The following is an 18,708-nucleotide window of genomic DNA, read 5'->3' on the forward strand; positions in this document are numbered from 1 at the left end:
CCGCCACTGTCGCCGGCAGCCCATTCCACGCACTCACGAATCTCTACGTAAAAAAACTTACCCCTGACAACTTACCTACTTCCAAGAAATTTAAAATTGTGCCCTCTTGTGCTAGCCATTTCAGCTCTGGAAAAAGCCTCTGGCTATCCACATGATCAATGCCTCTTATCTTGTACACCGCAATCAGGTCACCTCTCATTCTCGGTCGCTCCGAGGAGAAAAGGCCGAGTTCGCTCAACCTATTCTCATAAGGCATGCTCCCCAATCCAGGCAACATCCTTGCAAATCTCCTCTGCACCCTTTCTATAGTTTCCACATCCTTCCTGCAGTGAGGTGAGCAGAACTGAGCACAGTTCTCCAAGTGGGGTCTGACCAGGGTCCTGTATAGATGCACATTACCTCTCAACTCCTAAACTCAGTCCCATGATTGATGAAGGCCAATGCACTGTATGCTTTCTTAACAACAGAATCAACCTGCGCAGCAGCTTTGAGTGTCCTATGGACTGGGACCCCAAGATCCCTCTGATCCTTCGTGCTGCCAAGTGTCTTGCCATTAATACTATATTCTGACATATTTGACCTACCAAGATGAACCACCTCACACTTATCTGAGTTGAACTCCATCATCCACTTCTCAGCCCAGTTTTGCATCCTATCAGTGTCCCGCTGTAACCTCTGACAGCCCTCCTCAACTCCTCTAACTTTTGTGTCATCAGCAAATTTACTAGCCCATCCCTCCACTCCTTCATCCAGGTCATTTATAAAAATCACGAAGAGTGGGGGACCCAGAACAGATCCCTGAGGCACACCACTGGTGACCAACCTCCATGCAGAGTATGACCCGTCTACAACCACTCTTTGCCTTCTGTGGGCAAGCCAGTTCTGGATCCACAAAGCAATGTCCCCTTGGATCCCATGCCTCCTTACTTTCTACACTACATCTACTGCTCTGCCTTCATCAATGTGTTTAGTCACATCCTCAAAAAATTCAAAACGTTCAAAACACAGATATACGTTTCCACAGATGCTGCCCGACCTGCTGAGTTCCTCCAGCTTGTTGTATGTGTTGCTCAAAAAATTCAGTCAGGCTTGTAAGGCACGACCTGCTTTTCACAAAGCCATGCTGACTATTCCTAATCATATATGCTTCTCCAAATGTTCATAAATCCTGCCTCTCAGGATCTTCTCCATCAACTTTCCAACCACTGAAGTAAGACTCACTGGTCTATAATTTCCTGATGTTTTCAATCATTGTGGAATTTAGGACCAGAGGGCACAGCCTCAGAATAGGAGGACATCCCTTTTGAACAGAGATGAGGAATTTATTTAGCCAGAATGTGTTGAATCTCGAACTAATTTCACAGACGACTGGAGGCCAAGTTGTTGGGCATATTTAATGCAGAGGTTGATGGGTTCCTGATTAGTAAGGGTGCCAAAGGTCTTGGGGAGAAGGCAGGAGAATGGGATTGAAGGAGGTAATAGATTGACCATGATTGAATGGTGAAGCACTCAATGGGCCAAGTGGCCTAATTTTGCTTTTGTGTCTTGAGTGTGCAGCCAGTGCTTTTGTGTTGTTGCAGATTCAGCATCTGTTGTCTCTTGTGTGTCCGCTATATATTTGCATGCATAATGGACAAAAGGAGAGGAGCTCATCCATAGCCCACCAACTCTGATTTTTTTCTCTTGTAGCATTTAGCTATGGAACTCGGCATTGTATCGACTCCACATACCAAGTCTGACAAATTGGAATACCTCAAAAGAATGAAGCACGTGGCACCACAAGAGGCCAGCTCAGGTCAGGCTTGTATATCAGCTGCTTACTTGTACTCCATCTTGCTAGGGAAGCACTAAATAAGAAATTGGTTAAAAACACTAGATTGCAAAGTTAATCATCATTTAACGTAAATTTATTGACCAAGGTAACTTCTGCCAACGCGCTGCGCTCAAAGTAAAGAATCCAAATAGAAGATTGGTTATGTTGAGGCCACAGAAGCAACAGTACTAGGTCATTTAACCCCGTGAGTGTGTAACTCTACCAATTGAGGTCAAGGCTGATGAGTGGCTTCTCCATTTTGTCCCATATCTCTTAATAAAAGCCTACAAATCTTAAGATTTAAGATTAACAGTCAGCCCATCTTCATTCGCTCTTTGTAGAAAAGGTTTCTAAATTTATGCCACCATTTGCATGTAGAACTCTTTATAACTTCATTCCTGACACTTGATCTTGAGGCTTTTAACAGAGCAGCTTCTCCTGTAATTATGCCCTGGAGTGTAGGAGAATGAGGGAAGATTTGATCGAGGTACACAAAATTATGTGTTTAGTATTCCTTTGCTGTGGTAGGCTTAACATCACCCTAAAGCAAGCTGGTGTCCATGGACCCTTGCATAGTGATGTCGGTCCATGGCATGAAAAAGATTGGGAACCCCTGCCTTCAAGCTGTTCTTCTTGGGCTCTTGGCTCCCAGTGGAGCATAGGCCATTGGTGATCTCCCATCTCCATCGTCCAAAATTAATGGTACGATTGGAGTTCATTAATGTATCTATAAATCACCCTAAACCTATGCACACTGATATTTGATGTTTACTTTTGCACTGAAAGGGAGGCTTTACCCACTAGGTTGTGTGAGATTAGAATTGGAGGTAATGGGTTAAGCATGAAAGGTGAAATATTTAAGGGGAACCCGGGGGAAACTTTGCTCAGAAGATGGTAGGAGTGTGGAATGAGCTGGTAGTGGATGCAGATTTGATTTCAACATTTAAGAGAAATTTGGGTAAGTACATGGTTGGGAGAGGTATGGAGGGTTGTGGTCCAGCTGCAGGTCGATGGATAGGCAGAATAATAGTTTGGCAGGGACCAGGTAGGCCAAAGGGTGTGTCTCTGTGCTCCAGTGTTCTGTCACTCTGATACAACCCTCTTAAGTCAATTCTTGTAGTAATCCTTGGTATCTGCTTAATCTGTATGCATTCTTTCCAATCCCAGTATCTTTAAATGGTATATACAACCTCTTATTGTTCTTCATAAATCAGAATTTAGCATTGACGTAATACAACTTCTATCCTCATGTATTCTAGTCTCCTAGATATTATGAAGAAAAGAATTCCATTCGGTTTTTTTTGTGATTAATTTCAGCGCCAGCAGCTGACATTTCAGTGATTAATTTCCATAGACCCTAAATCTCTTTGGGCATTCATTGCTATCTTTACACTGTTTAAAATTACTCTGCTCGATCCATTTTAGGTCCAAAGTAATTGACCTTACAGATGCCAGCACTGAAGTCTGTTTCCCATTTGTTCAATATATTAATATCTCCTTTTGTAATTTAATGTTTCTATCTAGCTTGTTTGCACTGCCAGTAGCAAACGTTTTCTACCCTGTTTTCCACATTATTTTACAAATACGATGAATATTTTTGGTCTTGGGACCCCCACTAGTAACTTGTCCATTACTCTTGCCAAGTTAATAAATTCTCTTACAGTCCATATAACCATAACAATTACAGCATGGAAACAGGCCATCTCGGCCCTTCTAGTCTGTGCCGATGCTTACACTCACCTAGTCCCAGTGACCTGCACTCAGCCCATAACCCTCCATTCCTTTCCTGTCCATATACCTATCCAACTTTACTTTAAATGTCAATACCGAACCTGCCTCTACTCCTTCTACTGAAAGCTCATTCCACACAGCTACCACTCTCTGAGTAAAGAAATTCCCCCTCATGTTACCCTTACACTTTTTCCCCCTAATTCTCAACTCATGTCCTCTTGTTTGAATCTCCCCTACTCTCAATGAAAAAAGCCTATCCACGTCAACTCTATCTATCCCCCTCATAATTTTAAATACCTCTATCAAGTACCCCCTCAACCTTCTACACTCCAAAGAATAAAGACCTAACTTGTTAAGCCTTTCCCTGTAACCTAGGTGCTGAAACCCAGGTAACATTCTGGTAAATCTTCTCTGTACTCTCTCTATTTTGTTGATATCTTTCCTATAATTCGGTGACCAGAACTGTACACAATACTCCAAATTCGGCCTTACCAATGCCTTGTACAATTTTAACATTACATCCCAACTCCTATACTCAATGCTCTGATTTATAAAGGTCAGCATACCAAAAGCTTTCTTCACCACCCTATCCACATGAAATTCCACCTTCAGGGAACTATGCACCATTATTCCTAGATCAATCTGTTTTACTGTATTCTTCAATGCCCTACCATTTACGATGTATGTCCTATTTGGATTATTCCTACCAAAATGTAGCACCTCACATTTATCAGCATTAAACTCCATCTGCCATCTTTCAGCCCACTCTTCTAACTGGCCTAAATCTCTCTGCAAGCTTTGAAAACCTACTTCTTTATCCACAAAGCCACCTACCTTAGTATCATCTGCATACTTACTAATCCAATTTACCATCCCATCATCCAAATCATTAATCTATATGACAAACAACATTGGACCCAGTACAGATCCCTGAGGCACACCGCTATAGTCACCGGCCTCCAACCTGACGAACAGTTATCCACCACTACTCTCTGGCATCTCCCATCTAGCCACTGTTGAATCCATTTTACTACTTCAATATTAATACCTAACGACTGAACTTTCCTAACTAACCTTTCGTGCGGAACCTTGTCAAAGGCCTTACTGAAGTCCAACATCCACTGCCTTACCCAAGTCAACTTTCCTCGTAACCTCTTCAAAAAAATTCAGTAAGATTTGTCAAACATGACCTTCAACGCACAAATCCAGGCTGACTATTCCTAATCAGACTCTGTCTATCCAGATAATTATATATACCATCTCTAAGAATACTCTCCATTAATTTACCCACCACTGACAGGCCTATAATTGCTGGGTTTACTCTTAGAACCCGTTTTAAACAATGGAACCACATGAACAATATGCCAATCCTCTGGCACCATCCCTGTTTCTAATGACATTTGAAATATTTCTGTCAGAGCCCCTGCTATTTCTACACCAACTTCCCTCAAGGTCCTGTGGAATATCCTGTCAGGACCCGGAGATTTATCCACTTTTATATTCCTTAAAAGTGCTAGTACTTCCTCCTCTTTAATCGTCATAGTTTCCATGACTTCCCTACTTGTTTCCCTTACCTTACACAATTCAATATCCTTCTCCTTAGTGAATACTGAAGAAAAGAAATTGTTCAAAATCTCCCCCAGTTCTTTTGGCTCCACACATCGCTGTCCATTCTGATTCTCTAAGGGACCAATTTTATCCCTCACTATCCTTTTGCTATTAATATAACTGTAGAAACCCTTCGGATTTATTTTCACCTTACTTGCCAAAGCAACCTCATATCTTCTTTTAGCTTTTCTAATTTCTTTCTTAAGATTCTTTTTACATTCTTTATATTCCTTGAGCACCTCATTTACTCCATGCTGTCTATATTCATTATAGATCTCCCTCTTTTCTGGAACCAAGTTTCCAATATCCCTTGAAAACCATGGCACACTCAAACTTTTAACCTTTCCTTTCAACCTAACAGGAACATAAAGATTCTGTACCCTCAAAATTTCACCTTTAAATGACCTCCATTTCTCTATTACATCCTTCCCATAAAACAAATTGTCCCAATCCACTCCTTCTAAGTCCTTTCGCATCTCCTCAAAGTTAGCTTTTCTCCAATCAAAAATCTCAACCCTGGGTCCAGTCCTATCCTTCTCCATAATTATATTGAAACTAATGGTGATCACTGGACCCGAAGTGCTCCCCAACACATACGTCCATCACCTGACCTATCTCATTCCCTAACAGGAGATCCAACACTGCCCCTTCTCTAGTCGGTACCTCTATGTATTGCTGCAAAAAACTATCCTGCACACATTTTACAAACTCCAAACCATCCAGCCCCTTTACAGAATGGGCTTCCCAGTCTATATGTGGAAAATTAAAATCTCCCACAATCACAGCCACAATGTGCTTTAACTTCAGCTATTGTCTAGTCAGCATTTTCATTTTTATTACCTGCCTTCTAAATGGCCACAAAAGAGATTCTGCTGCTTCAGATTCCTGCTAAAAATGCTCAAATGGGAAGAGTCAGAGTTATAGCAAAACCAGACACTTCTGCCGGTCTAGTCCACAGTGAACCATTAATCCGCCTAGTCCTGTCAACCCGCATTCAGCCCATAGATATCTGTACCCTTTCCATCCATCTACCTATTCAAATTTCTCTTAAGTGTTGATATCAAATTCACATTCAACTGTTTCCCTGGCTGCTTGTCCCTCATGTTCCCCTTTAAGCATTTCACCTTTCACCCTTAACTCATGTGACCTCTGGTCCTAGTCTCACCCAACCTTAGTGGGAAAAGCCTCTTTGCATTTACGCTCTATAAAACCCTCATAATTTTGTATACCTCTATCAGATCTCCCCTCATTCTTCACAGGGAATGAGTCCTAACCTATTCAACCTTTCTCTCTGACTCAGTTCCTCAAGTCGTGGCATCAGCCTTGTAAATTTTCTCTGCACTCCTTTAATCTTCTTGACATCTTTTCTGTAGGTAGGTGACTAAAGCTGCATACAGTGCTCCAAATTGGGCCTTACCAACTTAATATTAACTTTGTTTCAGGAACTAATGCTCCACCTTCGGGAGCTCGACCTCGTACCTTCCTTCCAGGATTGAGCCTTAGCAGTCTGTCCGCAGAGGATATTCGGATCGCTGGGATGGCGAAGCAGGTCAAAGAGGTTTTGCCTCACATCCCACTCAATGTCATTAAAATGGACTTGGGTATGACTTTGTCTTCTCTCCTTTTCATCAGCTCCTCCCTCTTTCATTTGCACTTGTTCCCATATTAGAAGGGACATTATCATGGTTATTATTGGTATTGATTTGCAATTGTCTGATGTACTGAGATACAGTGAAGATATGTCTTGCACACTGTTCATACAGATCAAATCATTTACAGTGCATTGAGCTAGAAAAAGGTAAAGCAATAACAATGCAGGGTAACATGTAAATACGACTTAAATATTACAGTGCAGGTAAGCAATAGAGTGCAACATCATAATGAGATAGACTGTAAGGTCAAGAGTCCATCTTATCACACAGGAGGTCCATTCAAGAGTCTGATAATGGTGGGATAGAAGCTGTCCTTCACCCTGGTGCTACATGCTTTCGGGCTTTTGTATCTTCTGTCTGATGGGAGAGGAGTGAAGCCAGAATGTTCAAGATGGGTAAGGGTATTGGCCGCTTTACTGAGGCAGCATGAAGTGTAGGAAGAGTTCAAAGTAAATTTATTATCAGAGTACATGAATGTCACCATATACAACCGGGAGATTTATTTCCTCGCCGCCTTTCACAGTGAAAAACAAGCGCAATAGAATCAATGAAAGACTGTGAACAGGACAAACAAACAACTAATGTGCAAAAGGTAACAAATTGTGCAAGTACAGAGAAAAAAAACAAAATAATAAGCAATAATTATCAGGAACATAAAATAAAGTCCTTGAAAGTGAGTTTGGTGATTGTGGTTCAGGTTGGAGTGAGTGAAGTTATCCCCTCTGGTTCAAAAGGCTGATGGTTGAGGGGTAATAACTTCCTGAACCTGTGGGCTGGGTCCTGAGGCTCCTGTACCACTTTCCTGATGGCAGCAGAGAGAAGAGAACATGACCTGGATAGTGGGAGTGCTTCCTGATAATATATGCTGCTTTCCTGCGACAGCGGTCCTTGTAGATGTGCTCAATGGAGGGGAGGGCTTTACTCGTGATAAACTAGGCAGTATCCACTACTTTTTGTAGAATTTTCCCTTCAGAGACATTGGTGTTTCCAATACAGGCCAAGATGTAACCAGGATATCAGTATTCTCTCCCATCACACATCTATAAAGTTTGTCAAAGTGTTAGATGACATGTTGAATCTTCACCAACTGGCACTTCTATGCTTTGTAATGGCACTTGTACCCATGACCAGATCCTCTGAAATGATAACATCAAGGAATTTAAAGTTGGGAAGGCTCTGATCCTATGATGAGGACTGGCTTTTGGACCTTCATTTTCCTGCTCCTAAAGTCAGTACAGCTGTTTGGTCTTGCTGACATTGAGTGAGTTATTGTGGCATTACTCAGTCAGATTTTCAATCTCCCTACTATATGCTGACTTATTTGGCCAATAACAGTGGTGTTAGGAAACTTAGTCTCACAGCCATAAGTATAAAGCAAGTAGAGCAGGGTGCTAAGCACACAGGCTTTTAGTGCACCTGTGCTGATGGTGATTGTGGAGAAGATGTTGTTGCCAATCTGTGCTGATTGGGATCTGCAAGTGAGGAAATTAAGGAGGTATTGAGGCCTAGGTCTTGAAGCTTATTGATTAGTTTTGAAGGGATGATAGTACTGAATGCCAAGCTGTAGTCACTGAAGAGCATCCTGACTGTCCAGATGTCCTGGGATTGACTGAAGACCCAATGAAGTGGCACCTACTGTTGACCTGTTATGAAAGCAAATTAGAGTGGTTCCAAGTCGCTCCTCAGCCAGGAGTTGATTTGTTTTATCATCAACCTCCATGGAGGGGAGGCTGTTTGCCATGATGGTTGAGCTGTGTCCACAACTCTGCAGTTTCTTACAGTGGTATGAAGATCATTTGAGGTACCAAGCATTATGCACCCAGAAAAATGGAGATTATCGGATGAGGTAGAGTGGGGGGGGGGGGGGGGTGCCATTTGGCTGTCAGTGCCTGCCCTGCTGTTAGTTGGGTCATGGCTGGTTGCCTATGTTAGTGCCACCTTGCTACACTGACATTATTTATTGAGTTTCCATTTGAGTTGTTTGCTGCCCGAGTCTTATCTCTAACTTTCTTTGTAGCTGAGTGTCGCAGATCTCAGCAGTGACTCTGAAATCTCACCACACAGCCTCTATTAATCTTTCACACTGGGCAGTGAACATGCCTGACTGCTCGGCTGACAAGAACATTGCATGCTCATTTGGCATGTACCACAGCGTCTGCCGTCAGCACTCTCAATTAAAGATTAACTTTGTTTGTCACATGTACACCGAAACACAGTGAAATGTGTTGTTTGTGTCAGCAACCAACATAATCTGAGATGTGCTGGGGCCATTCTTCCAGCACCAGGTATGTGAGAAGAAACCAGAGGACCTGGAGGAAGCCCGTGTGGCTACGGAGAGAGCATGCAATCTCCTTACAGACTGGACAGGAATTGAACTCCTGATAGATGTTAGCATTGCAATAGCATTACGCTAACATGTATCATAGTTCAGTTTTCAATTCTGACACTGTCTGTAAGAAGTTTGTACATCTTTCTCACAAAGTGCATGAGTTTCCTCTGACATTACAAAGGCTTACTGGTTAATAGGTTAGTTGGTCATAGTAAACTGCCCTATGATTAGGTTAATATTAAATAGGTGGGTTGCCAGGTGGAGTAGTTCATTGGACTGAAAGGTCCTGTTCCATGCATCTCTAAATAAAAATAAATGAATAAATAAATGTGGTGGATCTTTCCCAATGATATTCCCTCCCAAAAAATATTCCCTCCCCCTCCCCTCTTCTTCTATTTCCCAATCTGGCTTCTTAACTTTTCTCACCTCCCCCCGGGTCCTTTCCTTTCCTTTCTCCTTTGGTCCACTCTCCTCTCCTATCATACCTTCCTCTCCATCCCTTTACCTTTCCCATCCATCTGGCTTCACCTTTCTCCTCGTGTCCTTCCCCTCCTTCTCCTCTTATTCTGGTTATTTCCTCCTTCCCTTTCAGTCCTGAAGAAGGGTCTCAACCCAAAACGTTGACTGTTTATTCCCCTCCATAGATGCCCCGTGACTCCAGCACCCACCGAATCTCTTGTGCTAATAAAACTTTGGTTAGGTCATACTCAGAACATTGCGTGCATTTCTGGTTACACGTTACAAAAAGGTTGTGGAAACTTTGGAGAGAGAGAGGAAAAATAGTTCACCAGGCTGTTGACTGGATTAGACATAATTTGCCATAAGGAGAGTTTGGACAGAGATGGATTGTTTTATTTGAAGTGCTGGAGGCTGAGGAGAAACCTGATGGAAGTATATAAAATTGCAAGAGGCATGGATGGGGTAAATGGTCTTTTCCTCCCCAGATTGGAAATGACAAATATTAAAGGAGATTAGGCCTACGTGGCAAAGGGAAAGTTGAAAGGGGTCTTTCAAAACAAGGTTTTTACAGAGAAACCAGCACAAAATGCTAGAGAAACTCAGCAGGTCAGGCAGCATTTATGGAAATGAATGAACTGTTGACGTTTCAGGCCGAGACCCTTCTTCAGGGCATAGCTGAATTTCTGGATTTCCAGCATCTGCAGAATATTTTTTTATAGTCTTGAACCAGGAAATGTGGTGGAATCAGATACATTAGCAAAGTTTGAGACATTTAGACACACACATAAGCAGGCAGAGAATAGAGGGATATAGAACACATGCAGGCAAATGTGTAGTTTAAATCAGCATTATGGCCCAAAAGGTCTATTATTGGACTGTGTAAAAGGTCTCAACCTCAAACATTGACCATCCCTTTGGCTCCATGGATGTGGTCTGACCCAGAGAGTTTCTCCAGCAGTTTGATTTATTGTTTGAATCGGTCATATCCCAGATGTGACAAAATACCTCCTTGAGTTCAACCTTAATTCCTAAATTTAGTCGCTAATGAAGAATTCCAGTTTCTACCATGGGAGGGCACTGTTGCACCAAAGAAATCTGTTTTTCTTTTTAGAATTTTATTTTAGAGAGTAGGCCCTCCTAGTGTGCACGCCCTCTCCCTCTCCCCCTCTCTTTCACACACACGCATACACACGTGCACAAAAACACACCTGCAATTTAACCCTAGCCTTATCACAGAACAATTTACAATTAATCTACCCGGTTAATACAGAGAATGCCAGGATTAACATCTGAATTCCAACACATCAAAATGTAATAACGCCATGCCACTGTGGTGCCCCATCGATGTACCATTCTAAGAATCTCTACGGTAAGTGTCCTTAATTTATCATCCTTCACCAGAACCTGGCATCATGTTCCATGCACCCTCCACTCCCTGTGCAAAAACAAAAGTCTACTTCCGACATCTCCCCGATACTTCCCTCCACTCACCGTAACTGATGTCCTCTAGTGTTGGCCATTGCACCGTGGGGCACTTTCGCCTTTGGGGTGGTCGTATGTTCAAGCTTCATTCTAAGAATTGAGCACAACATCTAGGCTGGAAACCTGTGCATTAGGGCAGTGCCAGGAATGCTGTCGTTCAGGTGAGATGTCAGCTAGGAACTCATCTGCCCTTGTTGGTATATATAAAGGAAATGCACTGTTAATCAAAGATGGTAAAAGACTGTACTGTCTGATATTTATCCCTTGTCAAGTTTACTGAAAAATGCTCAGTTTTTGGACACACATAAAATGCTGATGCAGGTCTCAGACAGAAACTTTGAAGTTAACATAAATTTATTACCAAAGTACATTGTGACCATTTACAGTGGATTCCAGTTAATTGGGGCACATCAGGACCAATACATTTTTACCCAATTAAGTGCTGCCTCAATTAGCCAAAGTTTCTTGGAAATAGTTAAAAAGGTATATTAGTAAAACTGAGTAATAAATTATCTATTTAAATGAAATATAGAACAAATTAGAACACTACCAAAACTACTAAGGTTTTTGCATTAGATCCAAAAGTTGTCAAAGGAAGAATTAATCAGCATTGTGTTCTTTTGACTGTAAGTGAACAGAATCAACTTAGACATGTTGTGCAGATAATGGAATGATTTCATACGATGCTTTTGATGACTGCGTCCTCCAAATCTTCATTTTCATTGTAACATTCAAGATGATTATCAATTCCTTCAAATTCTCAGTAGTTTTTAAATTTTTGAAGTAGTGAATGCAGAATGCTTGAAACTGCAGTGAGCAAAACAGTTCCGAGCACATACACAAAGTACACTGCAGATGCTGTTGTCAAATCAACACTTATAAATAAGCTGGAGGAACTCAGCAGGTCGGGCAGCATCAGTGGGAACGAGCAGTCAACACTTCGGGCTGAGACCCTTCGTCAGGACTCATTTCCGAGTTGTCTTGCTATTTATTTCTTGCCAGCCATCAGTGGCAAAAATTGTTGCTATGCAAAGACAAGCACATGCGGCTAATGTATTTAAAAACTGTTCATTTAAAGCATGGTGTTTTGTCTAATAGCAACGCAAGTGCATGCGATTGACGCTAGTTAGAAACTGCTTGGAAACTGTCTGCTGCCCCAGTTAAGCAGCATATTGTCCCAGATAAACAAAGGGAATCCCAACTGTTTTCTCATTTAGATTTTACTCTTTAAGAGTTGTCTTAAGTAAGTGACTGTTCTGATTAATCGATGTCCCAATTAATCGGAACCTTCCTCTATACTTCCTTGAGATTATTTTCCTGTGAATGTCTGCAAGAAAATGATAGGAAAGCAATAGAATTTATGAAAAACGATACGGAAAGACTGACAAACAGCCATTGTGCAAAAGAAGGCAAATTGTGTAAATGAGAAACATTAATAAGAACATTGAGCTATAGTGTCCTTGAAGGTGAGTCTACAGATCGTGGAATCAGTTTGGTGTTGGAGTGACCGAAGTCATCCATGCTGATTCAGGAGCCTGATGATTGAAGGGGAATAACAGTTCCTAAATGTGGAGGTGTGGGTCCTAAGATTCTTGTACCTCCTGACTGAAGATAATATCAAGAAGAGAGCAGGGCCTGGATGTGAGGATCCTTAATGATGTGAATGTGCTCAGTGGTGTGGAGGTCTTTCCTGTGATGGACTTGCTGTATCAACCACTGGATATGAATGAACTAGTTGTTCCCCTGTCTGACCTGCTGAGTCCCTCCAGCATTTTTGTGTGTGTTGCTCTTCTGTGGTGCCACACACAGCTCCAGTCTGCTGATCAGGTTCACAGATGATACTACTTTGATCGGCCTTATTTCTACCGGTGATGAGACAGCCTGACACAGTGGTGCCAGGATAACAACGTCTCCCTCAATGTCCAAAAAACAAAAGACCTGATTGTGGATTACAGGTGGAAAGGAGAGAGGCTCGTCCCAATCAACATCATTGGGCCTGCAGTTGAGAGAGTTTCAAGTTCCTTGGTATGCACATCACCAATGATTTCATCTGGTTTTGTGGCAATAAAAGCACAGCAGTGTCTCTCCCACCTCAGGCGACTGATGAAGTTCAGCGTGGGTCCCCAAATCCTCGAGAACCTCTACAGGGGCACCATTGAGAGCATACTGATTGGCTGTATCACTGCCTGGTACAGGAACTGCACCAACCTTGATTGCTGTGCACTGCAGAGAGTGAGTGGTATGGACAGTCCAGCACATCTTTGGAGGTGAACTTCCCTCCACTGAGGACATTTATAGCTGCATGTGCAGCAAGAAGGCTTGGAAGATCATTGGGGACACCAGTCACCCCAACCATAAACTGTTTCAGCTGCTTCCAAATGGCAAATGGTACCAAAGCATTGCAGGACCAGCAGGCTACAGCTTCTTTCTACAAGCCGTTACACTTACAAATTCACATGTCTGTACATTGCAACGGTGTCATAACACAGAGATTTTTACTCCCTGACATTGTAGGATGGATGTAAGATTTAAATAAATTCTAAAATCTAATCTGCAGAATCTTGAATGTTAGCTATTATTGTCTTGCCTGAGCCCATTTTGACTGAGCAACACACACAAAATGCTGGAGGAACTCAACAGGCCAGGCAGCACCTATGGATAAGAGTATTGTCAACATTTCGGGCTGAAACACTTACGAAATAGGTGGTGTACTGGTGCAGTGACTTCACCTCAAAAGTATCTCCTGAATCATAAATCAAAATCAGGTTTATTAACACTGACATATGTCATGAAATGTGTTGTTTTGCGGTAGTAATACGGTACAATACATAAAAATTACTATAAATTACAATAAGATCATATAGTAAAAAAATACAAAAAGAGCAATATAGAGGGTAGTTCATGGACCATTCAGAAATCTGGTGGCAGAAGGAAGAAGCTGTTGCTAAAATATTGAATGGGTCTTCAGGCTCCTGTACCTCCTCTCTGATGTAATGAGAAGAGTGAGGATCCTTGGTGACAGATGCCTCCGCCTTGAGGCATCAGATTTTGAAGATGTCCTCATTTTTGGGTGAGACTAGTGGGGTTGGTTGCAAAAACTACTTTTAAGAATTAAGCCCATTTTCAAATTTTAAGTAATATTTATCCCATGTGTAATTATATGTACTGTTGATTGCTGGGTGTGTGTGTGTTGCTGATCTCAGTGGCATGACCCTATTTGTTCACTTTCCTTTGTCTTTTGCTCCCTCAGTAACTACAAAGTGTGTGGATACAACCATCACCAACCTGCTGGAGGGAAGGGTGCAGTTTGCTCCAGAAGAAGTTTCAGTCAGCTCTTCCAGCTTGTCCTTGTCAAATAAGCCTCACGCTGCGCTTCACAATTTGACTTCTATGTCTCAGAAGAAGGTGCCAAGGGATGTACCTGCACCCAAGGTATTTGCTAGGATGGCATCCATCACATTAACATTAGTCAGTTCCTGAGCCCCCTTGTGCAACCATGTAGGTGGTAGACCAAGAGCTGAGTCAATGGCTGTACAAGTCCCTCCCTGCTTGGCAGATGTGAACAGTGTTGAAAGTTAAAAGTAAGGGGATCTGTGTGTGTGTGCACGCCTGCGCGCACACACACACACACACAATAATGGGGGGAAGTAAGCTATCAGTTGTTTATTACATAGATGGAAAAGTTCTGCAAATGCTGGAAATGCAGAACAACAAAGCGCTAGAGGAACTCAGCGAGTCAGGCAGCAACTATGGAGGGGAATAAGCAGTCAATGTCCCTGATGAAGGATCTTAGCCTGAGAAAACAACTGTTTATTTCCCTCCACAGCTGCTATCTGACCTGCTAAGTTCCTCCAGCATTTTGTGTGTTTTACTGTGGATTTCCAGCATCTGCAGAATCTTCTGTTTATGGTTGTATTTTTGTTCACTAAACTCGCAAGAATAGTGCTTGGCGTCACGGCTTCAAACCTGTAAATGGGAATGGCGGCCCAAAAATGTTGAGAGTGATAATAAATTATCACGATGGAATGGCAGAATAGACTCAGTGGGCCAAATGGCCTAATTTTTGTTTCTGTCTTAAGATTTCTGCTTAAAGAACTTGTCCCTCGTGTTTTTAAACTGACTGCCCTCCCCCCTCCAATCTGTAGAAGGATGTGTTATTTGTTTGTTTTATTTAGTGATACTGCATGAGCCACACACCCAATAATCCCCTGACAATCAACAAACCCAGTTAACTCTAACCTAACCTTGGGCCAATTTACAGTCACCACTGAACCTACCCGGTATGTCGTTGGAGTGTGGGAGGAAACCGGAGGATCCGGGAAGACCCACACACTCCATGGCTAGGATGTACAGAGACTCCTTACAGAGGAGACTGGGATAGGACTCTGAACACTGCCCTGAGCTGTAAAGGCGTCACACTAACCACCACACTATCCTATCATCAGTGTTGGATATTTCTACCCTGGGGAGAATCCTGACTCCCTATCTGCTTCTCATCATTTTGAAATCTTAATCAGCTATCCCCTCAGCCTCTGGTGCTGCTTAATAGACAACCCATGTTTATCCAACCTTTATTTGTTTATTTATTCAGCAGTACAGTGCAGAACATATCCTTCCAGCCCAATGAGCTGCACCATCCAACAACCCATCTATTTAACCCTAGCCTAATAATCACAGGACAATTAATAATGAACAATTAACAGTACATCTTTGGGCTGTGGGAGGAAACCACACTCTCACAGGAAGAATGTAGAACATTGGAATTGTACTCTGATGCCCGAGCTATGATCATGTCAGACTAACCACTATGCTACCATGGCACTCATGCGCTCTAATGTAGACAGCGTCCTGGAGGATGGAGGTGTCCTGTCTGCTAATCATCCTGGACTTAACACGATGGAGAAGTTCTCTCTCTACTGGTCACATAAGCTGTACAGATGTGCAGCAATTTGGGAAGGAGCAGTGGCCGATTTACTTGGCTTAAGGAAACATGCACGTGGTAAACAGAATTTAACTGAACTGGAATGTAGATTCATGCAGGTTTTCTGATCTGACACTTTTTTTTCTTCTTTAAAGCTTATTTCTAAAACGACATTTGAGAAATCGCCAGTTGACAGACATCTGTCCTTGCAAGAGAGGAAAGAAGCCTTGTATGCTTATGCAAGAAGGTCAGTACCATTTTATATAAAATTATTAACTATAGATAGAACACTTGAAAGAAAAATGGGAGGGAAGGGTTAGATTGATCTTAGAGTCGGTTAATAGGTTGGCTCCATAAAACATAGGAACAGAATTAGGCCACTTGACCCATCTAGTCTGCTCCATCATCCCATCAAGGCTGATTTATTATCCCTCTCAGTCCCATCCTCCTGCCTTCTCTCCATAACCCATAACCTCCTTACTAATGAAGAACTTATTGATCTCTGCCTCAAATATACCCAATGACTTGGCCTCCATAGACAACTGTGGCAACAAATTCCAGAGATTCACCACCCTCTGGTTAAAGAAATTCCTCATCTCACTTCTTTATTCCTGAGGCTGTGCCCTCTGATCCTGGACTCCTACTAATGGGCTGAGAAGTGACAGATGGAGTTCAATCCAGAAAAGTGTGATGTAATAAAAAGAATAAATAGCATGGACAGCCAGTGCCTTTTTCCAAGGTTAATACAAGAGGCTATCATTTTAAGATGATTGGAGAGAAGTGGGATGTCAGACACAGAAAAGTGGAGGGAAGGGTTAGATGGATCTTGGGGTAGTTTAAAAGTCACCGTAATGTTTGGGACTGAAGGGCCTGTGCTGTGTTGTATTATGTTCTATGAAGCTTCCTCTTCACATCCACTCTATCCAGGCCTTACAATATTCAGTAGCTATCAATAAGATCTCCTCTTGCTAGGGGTGAGTCCCGCTGAATTCTAGTACAATCTCTGACTGACCTTCTCCCTTCTTGAAAACAGGCGATACATTGAGAAGCATGGGCTGCAGACACAGACGGATGAGAGCCAGGACAGCGACAGGACCTGAGATTTGCTCCAGCATTTCAGCTCGTAGCTCCACAGAAATGGCACTTGAAGTTTTTTTTTTCTTTCTTTTTGCCTTTTTTGGAGATTGTTTGTCATTTATTTTGGAAAAAAACTTTCTCTTCAATAATATGGGTCTAATTTTTAAGATATTTTATGGCAAACTTTTCAACAATCACTTGCTGGGGATGGGGTAAGGGAGGGAGGAGTTCTGCAGAGTGATCTGTGTAGCAATCATGCATATTCCTGTCATGGATACCTCTGGGAAGCGGTTGTGTCCTTGTATTTTTTGGAGTCTTTATAAAAGAGCTTACAACTGATCTCCTGCCTCCTTTCGCTGCCCTACTGTTTATTGAAACGTTTTAGTCTGTGGAATAATTCCTTGTGCACTTGGCTTTTGAATGTTTTTTTTTATTTAGAGAAATGTCCCCACGAGCTCATGCTGTCCATTTGGGGGATGCAGTGTGTGGCTGGTGCGAACAGTAGACTCGTATTCCTTGTCTCTGACGGTTGGTGTGGGGAGAGGCAGGAATGGAGAGCGGCTTCTGTAATTTGACACTGCACACTCCGCAAGCACTTTTAGAGATGTAGCACAGTATCCGGAACAATGAGCTCGCACCACCCAGTTACGCCCATGTGACCAATTAACCAACCAACCCCATGCCTCGTCGGAATGTGGGGAGAAACCAGAGCACCTGGAGGAAATCTGTGCAGTAACGTGGAGAACATACAAATTCCTTACAGACAGCGGCAAGAATTGAATCTGGGTCACTGGTGCTGTAAAGCGATACACTAACCACTACGGTTCTGTACTGCCTACTGTTTTCTGTTGTAGAGGGGTAGCTCCGGGTTTATCAGAAGCTCAACTAGCACTGAAGTTCAGCAGCTGTCTTAATGCATTGGTCAAACACTGATTCTATTAACAGCTAAACATGAGACAGTCTATGTGGCTGTCACCTGATAATTATCTGTTGGCAGTAATGAATCCCAGCAGCAATGGAAGACTGATTGTCAGTAATTACATTGTGAGTTAACACAGTATCTGAGCTGTTCCTAACCCTCCTCTCTCCTACCATTGAGATGTTCCTCTGTATGCCTGTTTTGTAGTTTGGAAAATAAAGGACGAAAAGAAGTTTTTGAAGAAAAATAATTTGGGCAAGTGTACCAGTGGGGTCTCGGTAAAGGGTTTTGTCTTTGAATTTGATTTGATCGTGTTCTTAGCTATGATGATCTTCAGTGCAAATTTCACCCCAGAATTTGCCTCAGGAAAATTTGAAGAAGCAAAACAAGGTTGTGTTGAACTGGTTCATCTCAGGAATAATATTTGTTGTACCCAATTATACATGGTCCTTCTTCATTGAAAGCTATGAGAAATCCTTATCAGTAGCAAACATTTTCCATTGTTTTAAAAGAAGCACTAGCTAGTGCAAACAAAGTTTGGCCAGTCAATATATTGTCATATCTACTGAGATGCAGTGAAAAACCTGCATGCCATACATCACATCAGTGCATTGAGGTAGCATAAGGGGGAAAACAATAACAGAATTCAGAATAAAATGTTGAAGGTGCAGTGCTGGTAGACTTAAAGTACAGGATCATGATCAGGTAGACTGTGAG

At 42.2% G+C, this 18,708-nt stretch overlaps 1 protein-coding gene across 1 annotated transcript in view; it reads left to right on the plus strand.

The window, feature by feature from the left end:
- aup1 (AUP1 lipid droplet regulating VLDL assembly factor) overlaps nt 1-17,411 on the plus strand; it is a 59,706-nt gene extending 42,295 nt beyond the window's left edge. Inside the window, exons 8-12 of the mRNA XM_059965754.1 lie at nt 1,690-1,795; nt 6,595-6,753; nt 14,325-14,506; nt 16,151-16,242; nt 17,029-17,411. Of these exons, the coding sequence (XP_059821737.1) occupies nt 1,690-1,795; nt 6,595-6,753; nt 14,325-14,506; nt 16,151-16,242; nt 17,029-17,095 (606 nt within the window). The 3' untranslated portion in view covers nt 17,096-17,411. The remainder of the gene's footprint in view (nt 1-1,689; nt 1,796-6,594; nt 6,754-14,324; nt 14,507-16,150; nt 16,243-17,028) is intronic.
- The last annotated feature ends 1,297 nt before the right edge of the window (nt 17,412-18,708 follow it).

The sequence above is a fragment of the Hypanus sabinus genome, chromosome 3 (assembly GCF_030144855.1).
Source record: "Hypanus sabinus isolate sHypSab1 chromosome 3, sHypSab1.hap1, whole genome shotgun sequence".
NCBI lineage: Eukaryota > Metazoa > Chordata > Chondrichthyes > Myliobatiformes > Dasyatidae > Hypanus > Hypanus sabinus.